Genomic DNA, 20,372 nt, shown 5'->3' with positions numbered 1-20,372 from the left:
TTTTATAGTCCTATATGTAGATGATATTTTACTTGCAAGTAATGATTTAGGTTTACTAAATGAAACCAAACAGTTCATCTCTCAAAATTTTGAAATGAAGGATTTGGGTGAAGCCTTTTATGTCATTGGCATAGAGATTCATAAAGACAGAAAACAAAGAATACTAAAACTGTCTTGAAATGCCTGCATTGAAAAGGTTTTAGATAGATTTAGAGTGAAGAACTGTTCGGCTTCAATAGCACCTATCATTAAAGGAGACAAATTCAGTAATGATCAATGTTCTCAAAATGCAGTGGAACAAGAGCAGATGAAAAACATTCCATATGCATCTGCAGTTGGCAACCTATTATATGCACAGGTCTGCACTAGACCTGACATAGCAATGACAGTTGGAATGCTGAGTCGATATCAAAGCAACCCAAGATTGGAACATTGGAAAGCTGCAAAGAAAGTTATGTGATATTTGCTAGGAACCAAGGACTACAATTTGACATTCAAACGCACTGACCATTTAGAGGTGGTTGGATATTCAGATTCAGATTTTGCTGGATGTGTAGATAGTAGAAAATTTGCTTTAGGGTATATCTTTCTTCTTGCTGGAGGGTCTATATCTTGGAGAAGTAACAAGCAAACCATAGTTGCTACATTTACAATGGATGCATAATTTATTGCGTGCTATGAAGCCACTACACAGGCATTATGGTTGAGAACTTTTGTCCGTGATCTCAAAATTGTCGATTCTATAATGAGACCAATCAAGATCTTCTGCGATAATCGTGCTACCATATTCTTCTCCAAGAATAATAAAAGTGGAAGCAGAAGTAAGCATATAGACATCAAGTACTTTCGTGTGAGAGAGAACATCAAAAGGAATGAAGTTTTCATTGAGCATATCAGTACTGAATTGATGATTGCAGATTCTATGATTAAAGGTTTACCGGTAAAGCTGTTTAAAAGTCATGTGGAGCATATGGGGCTCATTGATTCATTTTGTATCTAGTTCTTTCTAATTAGTCTATAGACATCAAGTTATTGTTAATAAAGTTTCGTACACATTTGTTACCTTATCCATGGGGATAAAATTAAAGTTGGACCTGAATAACTTATGAGAATTTTATTCATAAAGTTTAATTGCCCATATAGTACTCATTTAGGAAATATCAAATTAAAGTTGGACCTGAATAACTTATGAGAAGTTTATTCATAAAGTTAAATTGCCCATATAGTACTCATTTAGGAAATATCATACATGTAATACATGAAAGGGACGGCTTATTATATAAAGTTTTACCGCCATGATTCATGCATAGTATTCCTTGTGTGAGTGGGAGGATTCCATAAATGATTGGAATAAATAAAGTAATAGTCATATTGTAGAACAGAACAAAATAAAGAATTATATGTGCCATAAGGGCCAAGTGGGAGAATGTTAGAAATTACATAAATGTCCCTAATGGCATATCAGTAAACATGACTTATTCCAAACTGTATCTGATCATGAGAGATCATGCAGATCATGGGAATCACTTATCCTGATAATGTGCTGATTTTTCTCCAATATTGTTGAAGAGGTCCCTGATCTAGCCTATAAAAACACCGCTTGTGTATTTTATCAGTACGGATTTAGATAGGCATAGATCATAAGACTCTCTCTAAATTTCTATTGCAAAATTTTTGATTATTGTTAAAAGTTTCTTCATACGTTTGAGCAAAGAATAGCTAGAGGTATTTATGATCAATCATTCCGCTGCTTATATTATTAATTAGCATTTTAGTTTTATAATATGCTATCAACCATTGGATTAATCATTGTTAAATAATAATAAAAAGATCTAAAGGTTAATTTGGAGTCAGTGGCGGAGCCAGGATTTTAGTTCAAAGATGCAGTTTTTTTTTTAATGAATAAAAAATAAATAAATTTGAACAAAAAACTATATTTTGTAGAATTCATCTATGCCGCAAGATATTTAGTTTCAACAAATAACGTATTTTGTGTTAAGCTACGTATAATCGTTTTATGTAGAATTTAACTTGTGCAAAATGAAATTTTACTTTATTCTAAACATCCTGAAAAATAATTCTTATTAACATACACACTACTTTTAAAATAAAGTGTATTAACTATATTTCTCCATAATTTTTTTTTTTTCAAAAAAAGAAAAAGAAAAGATCTATTTTGACATGACAATAATTGATTATTTAAGCGTTCAAAACCATAAAAATTAGTTCTTCAATCCCTGTAAAATCCTAAGAATCCTAGAAAAAGAATACAGTGTTTATATGTTGATCTAGAAATACTCTTACAAAGAGTTAAGGTATCCTTAATCCTTAAAAACTATATATATATATATTTTTTTCGTTTTTATAATATTTTATATAAGTTTGAATTTTTAAATAACTAGTAATTTAATATAGTATGAAATAAAAATCTTAAAAATTAAATTGGCTTTATAATTTATTTTATATTCCTGTTAAAATATAGTTTGCTTATTGAAAAAAGGTTTGAAACACTCCAACTAGATAAATAGGATGCATGGGCTTTTAAACTACTAAATAAGAATTAGGAAGATGGATCTAAAAAAAAATGTTTATTTTAAGAGCACCCTCTAGTCCACTACATCAGCAACTATTATTATTTTTTTATATAGATAACTACCCGGCAACTATTGCTTGTTTAAAAGCTAGGATATTTTTTTTTTTTTTTTTTTAAAAAATAATAATAAAAAAAAAGTAGTAGGATGTTCGATTAAAAAAAACAAAAGCCTATGAAGTCATGTGCAGTGCTTTGTCACTTCCCTTGTCAGCAGAGTTAAAGTAGGTGCTGTTTTTTAAACCAAAAATGGTAAAGCAAAGTCAGCAAAAGAATTCAAGTCGTGTGTGCCTAGCTCACTGCCTTTCAGTTAAACGTTGCTGTTTTTTTTGGTAAAACAAAGCTCAAATGGTGCATTTTGATAAAAAAAAAAAATTACAAAAACGAAAAAAAAAGGGGCTTTCGTCGTCTTCAACCTTTGGACTGTAACTCAGTAAGTTCTCTAACCTAATTACAGAAACAGCTGAAATGATGAAACTAGGGACAGAAAAAGTAAATCACTGTAGAAGGTAGGCAAATTTGCCCACAATGAATTGGTGAGAGTGGGCAATTGAAGCATAGGTAGGTAGGAATTTTACGGGGGTAAAGAGAATTTTTGGGAGGTGAGGGGGGCATTTACCCCTCCCTCCGCTCTTATTTGGAGTGTCATGTCAATATTATTGAACAATTATAAAATAAAAATATAGTTTATCACATTACTCTATATATATACATACATAATAAACTGGCTTCAAATGAGTTTAAAATAAAATAAAATTTTAATCAAACCAAAATTAGTGTTCATACTTAATAAATTTATTAAACGATAAAATTCGATCCAAAGTTATACAAACGGAACTTATAAAGAGTTTGACTCATTTTTAAATTTGGATGCCCAATAATTTGTTGTTCAATTTAGATAAAAAAACAAGGCCTACTATCCAAATTAGTGAAAATCCACCTCATTCTCAATTTCTCTATCCAAACGATCTCGCTTTGTCCTATACTCGCACAATTGTTTTGTTGCAAAGGTATTTGAAAGGGACGGAAAACGCATCTCCTTGTCGTTGCCCCATTGGAAGCGCCAAACAATCCTAGGGGCCGGGGCTCCGACCAGGGGTGCCAACTGGCCATGACGCCCATAGACTGCCACTCATCTCGCACATTGGAATGAATAAAATAAAATAAAGAGGTTGCAGTTGAAATGTTGAATTGATTTCACCGGCCGGCCAAAGCTGTTGGCATTGTTTAAAAAGGGAGACGAGGAATGCTTCGGATCACTCTACTTCGCGTCTCTCTCCCTCGCTCTCTTCCTTCTACTCTCTTCAATCTCCCTCACCTTCGCACCAAGCTCAGGCCCCAAGCCATGGCCTCCGCATCTTTCACGACTTCGTCTCAGCCCAGCTCCAACAAGCTCCTCTTTCGCCAGCTGTTTGAGAAGGAGTCTTCCACCTACACCTACTTGCTTGCCGACGTGTCTCACCCTGAAAAGCCTGCTCTGGTTTGTGATTTTTTTTTTAATCTTTATGGATGAATACCATTCCTGAAACTTGAGAATTTGAAAGGAAATTGGATCTTCTTTTGTGGATGGTTTACATAGCTCACGCATACTTGAAAATGGATTAATACAATTCTTAGCAAATTAGTTGCTCAACTCTTTTAAGGATGAGGATCTTCTAGAATGAATTCAATTTGAAATGAAAATAATGGTTGAGATTTAAAGACAACAATGTACATGGACCGTGGTTGAATACCCTTTATTCTCTTTTATGTCATACCTGTTATGTAACGTATGCATGGATAGACCAGTTGAAAGTACTGTTTGGAGTCTAGTGATGCAGTTTTAGCAATAGCAGCTTAGAATTTGTACAATATGCCACCAAGTTAAATCTCATGTGACGCAATATTCAATATTCACTGTCCATGGGTAATGTGATATTAACTGGTTTTCTTAATCTTAAGCCAGTTCATGAATAAGCGGAGAAAATGGAAAGAGTCTCCATCATATAAAGTCTTCAATGTTCTGAAAATGGGATGCATGGTCAAATAAACTAATAATCATCTTTTATTGATCTAGTACCAACGTTATTATTATTTTTTTGATAAGTAAGAAAGGTTTTATTAAAAAAAGTGTAAAGTACCCTTAAGTACATAGGGAGTATACACAGGAACAACCAAACCAGCCCACAAAAAGAAACCCAAATAAACCCACTAGGACCTAAGCCCTTAAACTCAAAACCTACAAAGAGCACTCAAAGCTACAAGAAAAAAAACCCAAACAAACTCACAATGACCTAAGCCTATAAACCCAAAACCCACAAGGAACACTCAACGCTTTAGCACCTGAGGCTTTCTTTTCCTTCGCCTAAAGGGCACACTTGCATCGTCGTAGTCAATGGAGCTTTTCAGATTCAACACCTCTCCTCCCTTTGATCTTAAGATGCGCACCCTTTTTAACATGATGGAAATCCTCTTCAATGGCATCCAAAATCGTGAAGAACGGATCTTCATCTTCAACGCCATCCGACACCCAATCCAAGGGCATGTCAAGAGGACAGACACCTAAGGGGTAAGTGGAGTCTCCTCCCTCTCCAACCCAAACCTCATCCCCCTGATCCCACACAACAATCTCCCCAGACGGGCCAAAACTTACCGGTCACTTCTGAGATTGAGTCAAGCCATCTGATCTGAAATTCGCACCATTTTCAGCTATTGGAGAGGCGCAACCACTCAAAGGGGAGGGAGCACTCGGGATAAGGAAAGCTCGCCGAAGAAAGCTAGATGGAGGAGACTTATTGACTACTCTCCCACCTGGCTTCAGCGAGGATCGGCCCACGGTTCCGCCCAAGACCTAAGAAGAAGCACCTGAAAGCGGTGTTGTCGGAGCACTGAGAGTTGTCACAGCCTCGTCAAACAGAGAAGCATCCATTTGAGCATTTTTGCCTACCTTCAATTTCCGATGATATCTTAGAACCGATTTGGACTCGGACGGGTAGATGGGAGCCCCACTCTCTGCCATAATCGGAAGAGATAAACAGAGCCTTTCTCCCAACACAGTTGCCCCCAAAGAAATCCAAATCTGAGCATTCAAAGGGGACACGCATTGCTATTGGAGGCAAAGCAGAGGTAGAGGAAGGGGACCCAGAAAGCACCGAGCCAGGACCAGAGATTGCTTGCAACAAAATACTTGGAAGCGTAAAGGCTTGCACGGAATAGGAGGCGCACGTAGAAGACTCCGGAGCAGAAGAAATCGGCCCAGACCCTACCGGCATCAGAAAAGACTCCCGAGGCAAAACAGAGAGATCAACAGCCAACGACTTGTTCAAGCAAGAGCAGGTGCCTTTGGAAGGAAATGACAACTCTTCAGCACCTTTAGACCTCTTAGAATTGGTCGGAGCAGACAACCAGCCACCGATGTCAACCGTCGCCGTCCCCGTCACCTCTAGTCGTTGAAGACACTATGTAGACTCAAAACCCAAAGAGAACTCAAAACCTGCTTTAGGATCCACAGAGAGCCCTTGACTTGTAACCTCAGTTCGCTTCTTAGCTTTGGGCTTCGTCCAAAGCCGGCCCAGGCGGAACCCTTTAAAACTAAAAGTGGGTTTAAGACCCAGTCCAAAAGCACAAGGATGACCCAACAACGACCCAAAGACCCGACCCAACATCTTCACTAGAATGTTCCACATCCGCAAATTCAAACGAGGCCAAGTCTTCCTCGCTGAACTTGGAGTGCCTTGGGTAGAGAGAAGACGTGTTGGATGTCCCTTACCCTGCAGATTCAACATCAAGTCTTCACCCAACGGTTCCTTCTCCAACACAGAGCAGTCTAGCGGAATCCTTCTCACCTCCTCTGAGGTTGCTAGTCTCATTGCCGGGAGAAAATCAAGGTCACTCCTCTCAACTAGTGGAATCTGTAGCTTGACAGGGCCCCTTGACCTCACCACCTCCGCGAACAATGGGCCAAGCCCCACTCGAGCTTGTGGAGGAAACCTTCCTTCCCATTCTTATTCACCACTAGAGATGACACACCAATGGGAGAAGACCTAGACGTGGTTTCCAGAAAAACCATCACTTTGCACAGCTCATCAATCACTTTGTACCATCCCCGCCCTCCTCGTCCTTCCGGGAATAAGATGAATCATCTCTGGCCACCCACTGCATAGACTGCCTGCTCCAAGAAGCGACCATCCTTATTATAGCCTTTCCGAACAATCCAAGCCTTCGAATCTTCCCGGTAGGATTTGACAAAATCCTCTACCCCCTGAGATCGCAAAGCCTCCTTCATCGTTGCGACAACCCAAGCAGTACAATGCAAACCCAAAAGCACAACCCCTAAGAAGCCTTTCCTTCTCTCCTTCATTCTCAACACAGACTTGCCTTCCTCCACCGAGAAGATGAAAGTTTTGGCCTCCGTGAAGAAACGCCTCTCCAATGCCATCGTCTAGAGAACGGAAGAGAACTCCTGTAACAAGTTGTGAACCCAATGAAGAGAGGTGGAAACGGATGTCTGTGTGCGGTGTCGTGGAACGGGAATGCCTCTCCACCACCCAAGCAACTCCACGCTTTATCCGAGCTTTAAAACAGCATGAGGAATGGAGCCCTAGCGGGATGCGCCTACACGAGCCACCACTGTGGTGAAAAATTCGAGAAAGAAAAGAGGAGAGAGGCGAGAACATTATTTATTTGAAGCATCTCATGTGTTTAAGCGCAAAGGCCTCCTGAAGCCTAGGTGCAATGCACAAATACATGCTTGATTGAAGTAAAGCTTGAGATGCAAAATGATATTTTTTATTTTTATTTTTAAATATAATGTATAATAACTTCTAGAGCACCAAGCAGTTTAGTTGGAAGCTTGTGGTGGACGGTCTTTCTTTTGATTCTATTGATGAGGCTGGGGCTAGTTGGTTGGAGAGAGAATTTGAGGAAGGGGAGGTTGTGAAAGGTATGAATGGTGACAAGGCGCCAAGCCCTGACAGTTACTCTATGGTGTTCTTCAAAGCTTGTTGGGTTGTGTTGAAAGAGGTCATTATGAAGGTCTTTCGTGACTTCCATGCTAGTAGCAAGTTTGAGAAAAGGTTAAATGCTACTTTCATCACCCTCATTCCGAAGATTCTAGGGGCTGTCAACCCCAAGGATTTTCGCCCAATTAGTCTAGTGGGTAGTATTTACAAAATTATTACTAAGATTCAAGCGAACATGCTTAAGTTGGTGTTGGAGAAGATTATCTCGAAGTCACATAATGCGTTCATCCAAGGTAGGCATATCCTACATGCTAGATCCTATTCTTGTTGTCAATGAGTGCCTTGATAGTAAATTGAGATTTGGAGAATCGGGTGTTATTTGCAAAATGGACTTAGAAAAAACATATGATCATGTTAATTGGGATTTTTTGTAGTATATGCTGAGAAGGTGCATGTTTGGAGGGAAATGGTGCTCTTGGATAGCTCACTGTATTTCCTCGATGTGCTTCTCAGTTTTGGTGAACGACACTTCCACATGTTGTTTTCGTTGCTCCCGTGGCTTGAGACAAGGGGACCCTCTGTCTCCTTTGCTGTTTGTCATTGTGATGGAGGCGTTAGGTAAGATGATTTCTGCTGCAGTGAGTAGGGGTTTGTTATCTGGCTTCTCTGTGGGGACAAGGGTTGCTATCTCTCACCTTCTGTTTGATGATGATACTTTGATTTTCTGTGGGACCAACCCAAATCATCTACGTAATCTACAGAGATTATTCTTATGTTTTGAAGTTGTTTAGAATTTGAAGACTAATTTAGCCAAGTCAGAATTGGTTCTTGTGGGAAATGTTGATAATGTGGATGGGTTGGCTGAGATTCTGGGTTGCATCTTTGTGTTAGAATATAGATTAAAGGATAAGATTTACCTTTTCTTATGAGCTTAAGCTTTTGGGATAAGTGGTGATTTAACATGGTATCAGAGTAGATGTCCTGAGTTCGAACCTTGACTTCATCAATTCACATTTCATTTCAATTAAATACTCCACGTGTTGGGCTTCACATATTAAAATAGAGTTTGAGCCCACACGTGAGGGGGAGTGTTAGAATATAAATTAAATGATTAAATTCATTTCTTTCAATGAGCTTAAGCTTTTGGAATTAGTGATGATTTAACATAGTATCAGAGCAGAGGTTTTAAGTTCGACATTGATTCTGTCATTTACCTCTCATTTCAATTATAATATGATACCACTTGTTAGGGAGATTGAGACATTGGAGAATCTTTTTAGTGAGTCTATTATATAGCATGTTGAGACACCACACAACCCAAAACCTTAAGTCAATAGGAAGAGATGAATTTAATCATTTAATTTATATTATAACACTCACCCTCACGTGTCGGTTCAAACTCCCTTAATAGGAGAGGCACAACAAGTGAAATATTTAATTGAAATGGAGGGTGAATTGGTGGAGTCAGGGTTCGAACTCAGGACCTCTGCTCTGATACCATGTTAAATCACTACTTATTCCAAAAGCTTAAGCTCATAAGAAGAGGTGAATTTAATCATTTAATTCACATACCATGAAAGAAAAGATAATCAAATAGAAAAATAAAGACAATAGCGGAAATAAAAGAAAATAGAGACAAGCAATTTTACGTGGTTCTGTCTATGACCTATGTCCACAGGATAAAGCCGTAAGGCTACATTGTTGCTCTTATTCACTTGATGATATTATAATACAAGAAACTCCTATTTATAGGAGGATTGGAGTAGACAATTATTTGATTTGATTACCATCTAATGTCATTACAATCAATCCTATAAAAGGCAAGTAAAGTACAATATCATATATTCTCCTACCATCTCCAATCATAATTATATGAAGAATAATTTCAATATATTTCTTTTCAATATAGGAAATATATTCTTTAACACTTTGCCCTTGAAGTATCTTGGTCTTTCGATGGGGGCCTCCTACAAGGCCAAGCATATTTTGGACGGTATTATTGAGAAGATAGTGTGTTGGCTAGTTGGAAATGATGTATTTGTCTAAGGGTGGTAGGATTACCCTTATCAAGAGCACCCTATCCAACTTACCTATGTATTTCATGTCCTTCTTTCCTCTCCCTACGGGTATTGCATTCCGTATTGAGAAGCTTCAACGTGATTTCCTATGGGGTGGGCTAGGCGAAGAGTTCAAATATCACCTAGTTAGCTGGTTGAAGGTTTGCTCGCCGATCTCTGAAGGAGGGTTGGAGGTTAGGAACTTGCTGTGGTTCAATCTTGCTTTCTGAAGAAAATGACTTTGGCGGTATGGGCTTGAGAGAGAGGCTTGTTGGAGAGTAGTGGTGGACTCTAAATATGAAAGTTCATGGAGAGGGTGGTGTTCTAATGAGCCTGGAGGGGTGTATGGGGTGGGATTATGGAAGAATATTAGTAGTTGGGAGAAGTATTTGTCATTCCAGATTTAAGGTGAGAGATCTAAGGTTAGATTTTTGCATGATCTCTGGTGTGGGGAGATGGCCCTTAAGAAAGCCTTTCTAGATTTATTTGGTATTGCTTGCGCAAAGGATGCTCCTGTTGCAGCTCATATGGATCTTTTGGGAGGTTCCACTCAGATAAACATGAACTTTGTTAGAGCGGCTCATGACTGAGAGATTGATGTCTTTGCCTTGTACTTCATGGTGTTGTATTTAGTGAGAGTGACACAGAAAGGTGAGTACAAGTTATGGTGGGTCCCCTTCAAAAAAGGGTTGTTTGGTATTAAATCATTTTTATAGTGTCACGGGTTGCAAGGTTGGAGGAGTCATGAGAGTGCATGGCATAGAAGAAGAGTAAAGTGTACAAGAATAGAGAGAAAGGAGAGAGGGTTGATTTTTTTTTTTTTTTCTTCTAGATCTGATCCATTGGGTTTTGATGTACAATGAGAAATAAGTATGTGTAGTACAACACGCAGTAAGAGTAGTTTGCATAACAAATCAACAGTCAATTTCAATAGTTTTATGATCCAAAGATTCATTTTAATTGATGCATATATTTTCCAACCAAAAATTAAAAAAAACTGCACTTATTAATTCTTCGAGTTTTTCCAAAAAGCTCACTTTAGCAAACGGGGTTTTCAGGTATCAGAAGCACTTCACTCCTGGAACTTCGTGCTTCACACCAAGGCACCCTTTTAGTAACATTTTATAGTACTACCAATGCTTAAAATGCATTTTTAACTCAAATTTGGTCATTTACTATGCATTTATGGATATGTTTGGCAAAATCAAAATATCAAATCATGCAATGTAAACTTTTTTCGTTTTGTATTCAAAAATAAAAAGTTTGAAGTAAGGTCTCAGGATCCAGAAAAACTCTTCCTGGAGAAACCACTAATAAACTGGTCAGGGTAGATATACACTTTTTAAATGCTCTGATCATTGACTGATGCCCTTTAGAGTACATTAGGCATCAAGCGGGTAAATAATATAAAGGCGAAGTTGAACTTTTGTACTTTAACCAATACAACTGATTGCTTTCTTTCTTTTTCTTTTCTTTTCTTTTTTCCTGAGTCAACACAACTGATTGCTTTCATTCATGGGGAACATCTTATGAGATGGGCATGTATGTTCCTTCTTCTAACTTTTGTGCTGACTAGCATCCTGTCTTATGCAATACCTTTATTATTGATGTCTAATTAAAAGTCTATGCTGACTAGTTTTGTTGCTGTTGTTATTCTTTTACCAGGTTTATTTATATTCCTTTCTTTTGTTTCATATTTTGCAGTTGATTGACCCAGTTGATAAGACAGTGGAGAGGGACCTGTCCCTTGTAAAAGAGCTAGGACTGAAGCTAATTTATGCTATGAACACCCATGTCCATGCTGACCATGTAACTGGTACTGGCCTAATGAAGGTGTGAAATTTCTTCCATATTATTGAACTTTACTACATTTCCTTTCTGTAAAATTTCTTTTCCAAAGTAAAATTTGGGTAAACACTTTCATGCTGTATAGGCAGAAATGAATCTGTCGCATTCTCATACGTGGTTACTATTATTGCAGAATAAGGTTCCTGGACTGAAATCTATCATTTCAAAAGCGAGCAATTCGAAAGCTGATCTTCTGATTGAAGCCGGAGATAAAATCAAATTTGGTGATCTGTTTTTGGAGGTAGGGCTGCAGTTGCCTGAAATTTTTAACTATTTCATGCAAATGACCATGGGAATTATTTAAGTTGTGTAGTAAGAATGGTTTCCTAAATTTATAGGTTAATGCACTATTTTTTGTTCTGGTGAAAATAATCAAATAATTGCAGTATAGTGATAGGTTGACTGGAAAGTTTATTGTCCATGCTTTTGATATGCTTGGTGAGCCTAGGCATTAGCTTTATTTGTTTCTAGGTGCTTCTGCAGGTGCTAGGAAGTTAATTGATGTTCATCTTATTCTTAACATTCATCTTGCAAAGTAGTTTCCACTTCATGATTGCTGATCCTCCTTTTTTAATTTAGTGTGAGATAAATGTCTTGCACATTATTATTTTTTCCGATAAGTAAATGTCTTGTATATAGTTACAATAAATCTATGAACATCATCCCACTTATCAGGAAAATATATATATATATATATATATATATATATATATATATATATATATATATATATATGAACGTCTCGCACAAGAGGTCAGATGGTGTGTTATGGGTGAAGGTAAGAACACTAAATTGGTTTCTTGTTTTGATGTGTTTCTGATGATTTAAGAATGTGTTGAGGTTAAAATAGTGAAGCATTAATTTCTACAGAAGCAGATTGCCTTTGGTAGATGTAGTGTGGAGGTGACGATAGTAGATAAATCCTACTACATTTGGTAGATGCCTACTGTGCTTGAAAATTCATCAAGTAAGAGGTAGGGAAGTGGAAGTGTTTGGGTGTTCTCATAATTTTCTCTTGTACTCTTGTCTTTGTAGCTTGCCACCTCAGAAATTTCTATTTGTGGAATAGTAGCAATGCAAGTTCATAATTACAAAGTTATTGTTAGGTCCAAAGTTGTGTCGGCATATTCTATTGACAAAACACCAGTGAAAAGTTATGTTTAAGTCTATATCTGTTGAGTTGTGTCATAGGAAGGTTGAAGATTTATCACACTTACTCTTGAAGACACCGAGACCAATATATTGATTTCAATCATTTAGGATGGTAACTGACTTAGAGATCTAAAAGTTAACCTTAGGAGAATAGAGATCTAGAAGTTAACCTTAGGAGATTAGAATGGACTTCATATGGTCTAGGGTTAAAGTGTCACGAATGAGGTTGTAAAAAGTTTGGATTTTACTTTAAAAAATACTTAAATTTCACATATTGTTCAATAGTTTCGAAAAGTGACATTGGATGAGAAACAAAATGCTTCGTGGCAAGCACATTCAATTCATCGTTCAAACGGTAATGAGTTAATGAGTTCAACTCAAGTGCATCTTGAGAAGATTGTGGGGAACACCATTTGAAAGGTGACCCATAATAAATCTCAGATCTCTTTGTGTGGGAAGATCATTTGAATTCCAGAACAGAAAAATTGTATTTTTAACCTATCCCATTTGGATGCCAAACTTACCATTCAACCGTACAGTGCAGATCTAAATTTTAACATGAAATTCTTAAGACTTTTAGAAGAGTTTATAAATTTATTATTTTGTCACAACTACAAACGCTTCCTCTGAATATTTTGAGAGCTCAAGTGAGGCTTAAAGAGAGACAAATAGTGTTTTTGAGAGGAAGAAAAGAGGCAAATGTTTTCATTGGCAAACCTAAACTACCTTAATATCCCAACCATTTGTAATTGTGATACAAAAATTCTTCATCACTACACATTCTTCTGCTTCAGTATTGTCCGTTTCTAAGCCTTTCTTGAAGTACTACTGGAAGGCAAGGGAAGGCAGATTAAAGCATTTGGATGAGAATTTATTTGCAGAGTCTGTGGCAGCAATGAGGTTTGCCTATCAGTTTTTCAACCAAGGAAGCAACTGTAGTGCTTCCTGTGACGGACTTTGCGGGAGTGGCAGATTCCGTGAAGGATTTTGTTAAACCATCTACTTCGATGAAGGGCATCCTTCGGCGAGAGTTTCTCAACAGAAGCCCGACTACGAAATCTTTAACTCCTCATACCTCGCTTTTAGAGTTGGTCATGCCATCATCAACTCAGGATGTAAAGGAAGTTGGGGTGGTAGGGATTCCTTCTCCCTTGGGTGGTTGCGTCACTCCAACCGTTGGAAAGGGTGATGATTCCAGGGTAAATGGTTTGTCCCAATCTTAGAAGTGACTAGTAGGTTTTGGTTTGTCTGGGAAGGTGGTTGTGTGGAAATTGGGTGATGAGATCTGGGATGGGAAGGATGGAGATTTTCCTTACCCTTCGGGTGTTCTTCCTCCCAACATGGCATTGGATTGGGAGTTGGATCGTATTGAGGACGAGGATCTGTCATTGGCAATTCTGGATGCCTTTGAAGAGGACTTTCTTTGGAAAGTTAAAGTTGCGCGGCCTAAGACCAAAGGTAGGAGGGAGATTTTGAATTTGGTAAGCTCCATTAATTATGGTGATGCAAACGCGTCTTCTTGGCATAGGAAAAGCAAGGCTCACGTGCTGTAGAAGGGTGTGCTTCTTGAGGGTTCGGGTTTGAGGGCTTTTGGTTTTTGAGGGTTTGTTGGGTTTCTTTATTTTTGTGGGCTGCTTCGGCTGCTCCTGTGTACTTAAGGGCGCTTTATGCTTTTTTAATAAAATTTTATTACTTATAAAAAAAAAAGTTTGAAGGAGTCTGTAACGTTGAGTGGAACACGCGTTGTGGATTGTCACGTGATATCAACGAACAAAGAACGAGACTTGTGATGATTCAATGTTTGAACAACGTGAACGATACAATGTGAGTCTCATGATGAATCAAATCATTGTGCAAGAACGAGACTTGTGATTGTCACGTGATATCAACGAACAAAGAACGGGACTTGTGATGATTCAATGTTTGAACAAAGTGAACGATACAATGTGAGTCTCATGATGAATCAAATCATTGTGCAAGTCTGTATGTGGGTTCTGTAAGTCTTGTATTTGTTTCTTTCAGTAGTTATGTCATTTTGAGCTAGACTAGGTCACCGTGATTATTTATTTATTTTTTTCAGTTGGATTTTCTACATAAAAGATCTCATATGCATCTTTATGTGTGATGATTTTTTGATTATTTCATTTGTATGAAAATTGGTATTAACCGTGCTCATTGAGAATATGACATATATGCAATGATCGGTATGCGCTATTGGAATATATCTCTCACACATGAAAAATCAATCTTATTGAATTCTGCAATTTTGTATACTGCTTGATTGAGTAGGTGAGATAAAATTGACATATTGTGAAAACATATGGAAGATCATTGGGTTAGTTAATAGGATCTATTCACCATTTAACGGTTGTATTTTGTGAAAAAAGAGAAAAAAAATTGAGGATAAAATGAGATTTGAAAAAATTTCTTCTTTTGCTCTATAATTTTGATGCGCCGGGTGGGTATTGACCCCATCTTTTACCTTCGAACATGTTTTATGTGAGAAAGAGTTGGGGTGGAGGGGGGCGGGGGGGTGGGGATGCGATTTTGAGGTTTTAAAAACTTCATAATTTGAAGAATTCATATTACTCTTTGTTGCAATAAATAAATGGGGAAATGCCAGTATGTTTGAATGAGTTTTTGAAAAGTGCTCTCAGTGTTTGAAAATTAAAAAGTGTTTTGTGGGGTCCGCTTCTAAAAACTTGTTTGGATACTTGTGTTTGAAAGAAAAATAAATAAAAAAGCTGAAAAGTGTTTGTATATAATATTGAAAACAATTTTTCAAAATATTAAGAAACAAAACAAAAAGGAAAAATGATTGAATCACTATGAGTTTCTATTTTTATCTTTTAGCTCCTGGAGATTGACCCTGTTATTAAATCCTTCATTCCATCAAATACCATATTGATTATGTCAAATTTTTGGACCGAATCCGTAGAAAATTACAATTATACCATTTTCTAAAAAAACAAAATACCAAAAAGAAGGAAGAAAAATATTCAAAGGTGAGGAGGACTGAGAGTGGCCATGAGCCACCCCTTTGTTAGCAGGGCGCTGCGAGCTACTCGTGTTAGTGATGGTGGTTGTGAGCCACCCCTCTATTAGTGGGGGTGGCCGTGAGCCACTCTTTTGTCAATGGAGGAGGTGGGGAGGGAGACCCCCTCCCTCACCTCCAGTGAAGGGGTGGCCTCCACTATGTAGAGGCCAACCTCCATTTTTTTTTTTTAAGTGGAAGCTATTCTCCACTTGTTACTGTGCATGAAAGATTGAACTGTGTTTTCAAAAGTGTTTTTCGCTTGTTTTTGAAAAACTAAGCATGTGTTTTCAAAAAATTTCTTATATGAAAGTGGGAGAAGTTTTTTTAATTTTTTTCAACCAGTATTTTGTGTTTTGAAAAGCGTTTTCTGTAGGGACCATATCTGAAAACTTGTTTAGATAATTATGTCAAAAAAGTGTTTTTAAAGCTTAAAAAGCGAATACAGTTTTTGGACATTGCTGCCAGTTATTGATGTAGGAGCATTATTTTCCAGTTAATCATTTTTGATCTGTATGTACTGCTGAATATTTTTGGTGACCTATTCCTGTTTGCTACAATGTAGATACCGACTAAAATATTTAGCAAGAAAAATTCGCGGAGTGGGTATTCCTTTCCCCCGCCCCTTTTACCTAGTAGCAAAAGTGTATTTATGTACAAATTCTTTTTGAGTCTTTTTGCAGGTTCGAGCTACTCCTGGCCATACATTAGGTTGTGTTACCTACGTTACTGGAGAGGGGCCTGATCAGCCTCAACCAAGGATGGCTTTCACAGGGGATGCCTTACTGATACGTGGATGTGGGAGAACTGATTTTCAGGTGTAATGTCTTAAATATCTGAACTCTTTAGCTATTACTTCCTTTTCATTAATAAAACCTTTTGTTTTTCATGATTAAGAGAAATAATGGAAAACTTCACTTATAACTCCTGATATTTCATTAGTTTTGTAATTAAGTACTCAAATTTTAAAAAGTGTCAATTTATGGTATCCATCTTTCAATTTTTTTCAATTTCAACCATCCATTAGAATTTTCCGTTAAATCTTGTCAAAATTTTCAAAATATCCATATTTTTTTTGTAAGGAAAAAAATTACAAGGATTTAGGTGTTGGTCAGAATTTAACGGAATTTGCAAAAATACCCATGCCTGAATCTTTGATTTTTTTCTTAAAAAAAACATAGGTATTTTGAAAATTTTGATAGGATTTAACGGAAAATTCTAACGGATGGTTGAAATTGAAAAAAATTAAAAGATGGATACCCTAAGTTTACACTTTTTAAAGTTTGAGTACTTAATTGTAAAAGTGATGAAAGATCAGGGTTATAAATGAAGTTTTCCTAAGAAATAAATAAGAATTAAAAAAATCACGGCTTGCTTGTGAAGATATTAAATTCATTCTCAGATGGCATTTTGAGGGAAATATCAAGTAGCATCTATCTCACTAATTTACTTACAGGGTGGGAGTTCACATCAACTCTACGAGTCAGTGCATTCACAGGCAAGGACATGAGTGACTATTTGAACTTCAAAACACTATAGTGGCAGAGACTTATTAACTTTTTCTTATGTATCCAGATTTTCACATTGCCCAAGGACACGCTGATCTATCCTGCCCATGATTACAAAGGATTTACTGTATGAACCATCTGTTAGCTCTTATATCTGGACTATGTAAGTTATTGAAAACAGCTGCTTATGCCACCCCTTTGCCTCACATCCAGGTTAGCACTGTAGGGGAGGAGATGCTTTATAATCCTAGGCTCACAAAAGATGAGGTGATTCTTTGGCCTAAATGTCATTTTCTTGATTGATTTTCCATACAAAATGTCACTAGTCAAATATGGCTATTACCAAATAGGTAGGGTTCTTTTCCCATTATCCGTTTGATTTATCTACAAATTCTTGGTCTACAACTTCAATAATAAAACTTTAGCATATTATTCACCAGGGACATTTGCTCCTATAATAGTTTTTATGAAATTCACCACTAGCATTTTGTTTCACTTGCCTTTTGTCAATACCACTTCTCCCTCATATTTTTAATTGTTTCAATCTGTGAACTCTTTGCAGGAAACCTTCAAAAATATTATGGAAAGTAAGTTGTATAGGCACATTTGTGTTGAGAACAAATTTTCCATTGAACACAGATTTCATATGTTACATATAGCCATTTAGAGTTTGATTTAATTCTACTTAATTGTTTTACAGATCTTAACCTCTCCTACCCAAAAATGATTGACATTGCTGTCCCTGCAAATATGGTTTGTGGTTTGCAAGATATCTCTGCGAAGCCTGTTGAAGCAACTTCAAACTAGATGTAGTCAGGTATGGTTTTGGGGGGTGGAATTCAAGTTGAGAGAGTTGTTTTAGTAGCTTATTTGTTGATTTGTGTGTCCAAACCAATAACACATTGTATTGTTGCAGAGATTGTTAGATAATAACAATAAGGAGAATCGTTGTTGAGCAGGAAAGAGGACAATCAAAGGGAGGAATAAAGTAAAAATTTAGGCAGTTGTCCATTTCAAACAAAGTTTCAATCTTTCTACTTTATTGAATTTTCACCTTTCTCATAAGATTATTTTCCTAGATCAGAAGTGCTAAAGATAATGAATATTAACTCTTGAAAGAAGTTATCTAATCATTTCACTTGAATTCAAGTAAAGAACTCAGAAGTACCAATTACTTCTTACTAGTGCTCTGCTGCAATGACATGAACATGAAGACTTGCAGTGCTGCTGTAATGTGGAGAAGTACACACTAACAACTCAAAAAGTTCCAAATTTGGAAACAAAGATAAATGTAGAAATCCTAATACGAGACTTAAAGTGAACAAGACTTTCTTCTTTTGCTTGGGGCCCACAAGCTTAATATAAGACCTGGGCTTTGAAAGCAGGCATACCTTCTGTAATTGAGCTATGGCTGATGAAGTGGGTAGTATTTGTAGATATCGCAAGGGTACACCTTGATTGCTGGAACTTTAGCTCTCTTACCGGGTATTATTAAGGGGGTGAAAAGCTTATTGATCATGCTTATTTGTGAAAGTGACTCTTCAACATCTTTTAATCAGGTGGTTAAAAAATCTTTTTTCCCGCAGGGAGTGTCTTGGTCATCTAACTTGTTGGCTTAAAGGGCAGCCTTGTTTTGGAGAAAATGCCTGTTATTTTTTTCAGCTTAGTGATTGTGTTTTCTATGTAATGTCTTCTATTCTGTGATGAAAAGCCACTGCTTTTAGTAAAAATTTATTTCTATCTGCAAAATTGAAGTTACATACTTGATTTTGGGTTCCCCATAGAAAAGCTTCATCTTTTGAATATATGGATGCCCATTGCTAGGTTTAGGAGTGATTCATATTGAATTCCATTCGTGATATTAGAAAATCTTTTTTTAATGAATGGTCATATTAGAAAATCTTTTGAAAGTGATAGGAAATCATGAAGCAGACCTCCTATACCGTAAAATTGTTTGCTTAATCTGTTGCCTCACAGTGTTGATGTTTAAGCCCTTCAATTGAACTCTGCTGCTTTATCAAGGCTTCTTAATAAATAGCAAAATCAAATTTATGAAATGCACAAACAGCTAATAGATGACTTGAAGAGCATTTTCTGCAGAAAATCTTTCCTTTTAGGAGACATAATTAAAATTTAATAGGCAGGACCCAACAATAACTGAATAATGCACAAAGTGAAAATATACTTCATGAGCATTTAGAAAGGACTTATCTATAGGAAGCTTTTCTCCATGCAGTCATATAGCTGCCTTATCTTGCCACTTTATTGTCGGGAATTAATTTAGGTGGACTAATGTTGGCTTTACAGAAGCAAGTATGGATTGCTGTTTGATATGTTGGCTGACCCAGGTTGGTCGATGATGGTCCATGACTGATCTCATTTTTTTTAGATTTGAGTTGATTGTATGGGATTGTTCATTTTACCATTTATGATATAAAAATTTCCCTTTAAAAAAATTAAATTGGAAACTCTATTTGTGATCTTATTCCAAAAAAGACAGTTGTGAACCAACTCGTATGGATGCCATGTTCTGGCCGGTTAGATTAACAGGTTTCTACATGCCATGGTCTCCATTTGTAAAGAGCCATGGATTCCACTCTCAAGAATTAGTTTATTCCTTTCAAAACACTTTCTTTTGGGTGTACTATTCTAACCTTGTCACTTGAAACGCATGGTCCCTTCTTGTGCACATATAATTTCTTCTTCGACTGGGACAATTGTCATACGCTTTAGTTTGTGAATTTGACTATTTGAGCCAGTCTAGAAGCATTGTTTAGAAATGTACTCTAGAAGATTTCCCTCGACAGAACAATTGGTTATCTTAAGCAAGTTTAGAAGTAGCTGCTTCGTTTTCTTCCTGAACAATATTGGTTATGTCATTTCTGTTCACATTCAGAGTTTACTTATGCTATTAAAAGCTCCCTTATCAGTGACTATTTGCTAGTATTATCTCCTAGACATTGTCCCAATTTTAGCAGTGTGGATCTTTATCTAATGGCTGTGATCTTTATGTGCAGAAAAGAAGAGCTTGTTTGGAGCAAAGGATCCATCCACTGATCAGCCTAAGATCACAACATTCGTAGGGCTTTGCATTCAACAGACCAGGAAAGCTATTTTCTTATGTGTATTAAGAATCCAACATAAGGCAGGTTCTCTATTGAATCTTGCTCACGAGTGTTAAAAACAAAATAAAAAACAAATAGTTTGGTTTCTGAAAAGAAGAAAGGAAGAAAGAGGATTGGA

At 36.9% G+C, this 20,372-nt stretch overlaps 1 protein-coding gene across 1 annotated transcript; it reads left to right on the top strand.

The window, feature by feature from the left end:
* Positions 1 to 3,616: 3,616 nt before the first annotated feature.
* Positions 3,617 to 17,946, top strand: LOC133861460 (persulfide dioxygenase ETHE1 homolog, mitochondrial). Its single transcript, XM_062297255.1, has 9 exons — positions 3,617 to 4,070; positions 11,292 to 11,420; positions 11,569 to 11,676; positions 16,305 to 16,439; positions 17,078 to 17,119; positions 17,197 to 17,256; positions 17,343 to 17,396; positions 17,692 to 17,716; positions 17,830 to 17,946. Exons 1-9 carry the CDS (start codon positions 3,837 to 3,839, stop codon positions 17,934 to 17,936), a joined length of 894 nt encoding a protein of 297 aa, XP_062153239.1. The 5' UTR covers positions 3,617 to 3,836; the 3' UTR covers positions 17,937 to 17,946.
* Positions 17,947 to 20,372: the final 2,426 nt, after the last annotated feature.

Source organism: Alnus glutinosa, chromosome 2, assembly GCF_958979055.1.
Source record: "Alnus glutinosa chromosome 2, dhAlnGlut1.1, whole genome shotgun sequence".
NCBI lineage: Eukaryota > Viridiplantae > Streptophyta > Magnoliopsida > Fagales > Betulaceae > Alnus > Alnus glutinosa.
The sequence above is the reverse complement of the archived record's forward strand: the minus strand, read 5'-3'. Positions and strand labels throughout refer to the sequence as shown.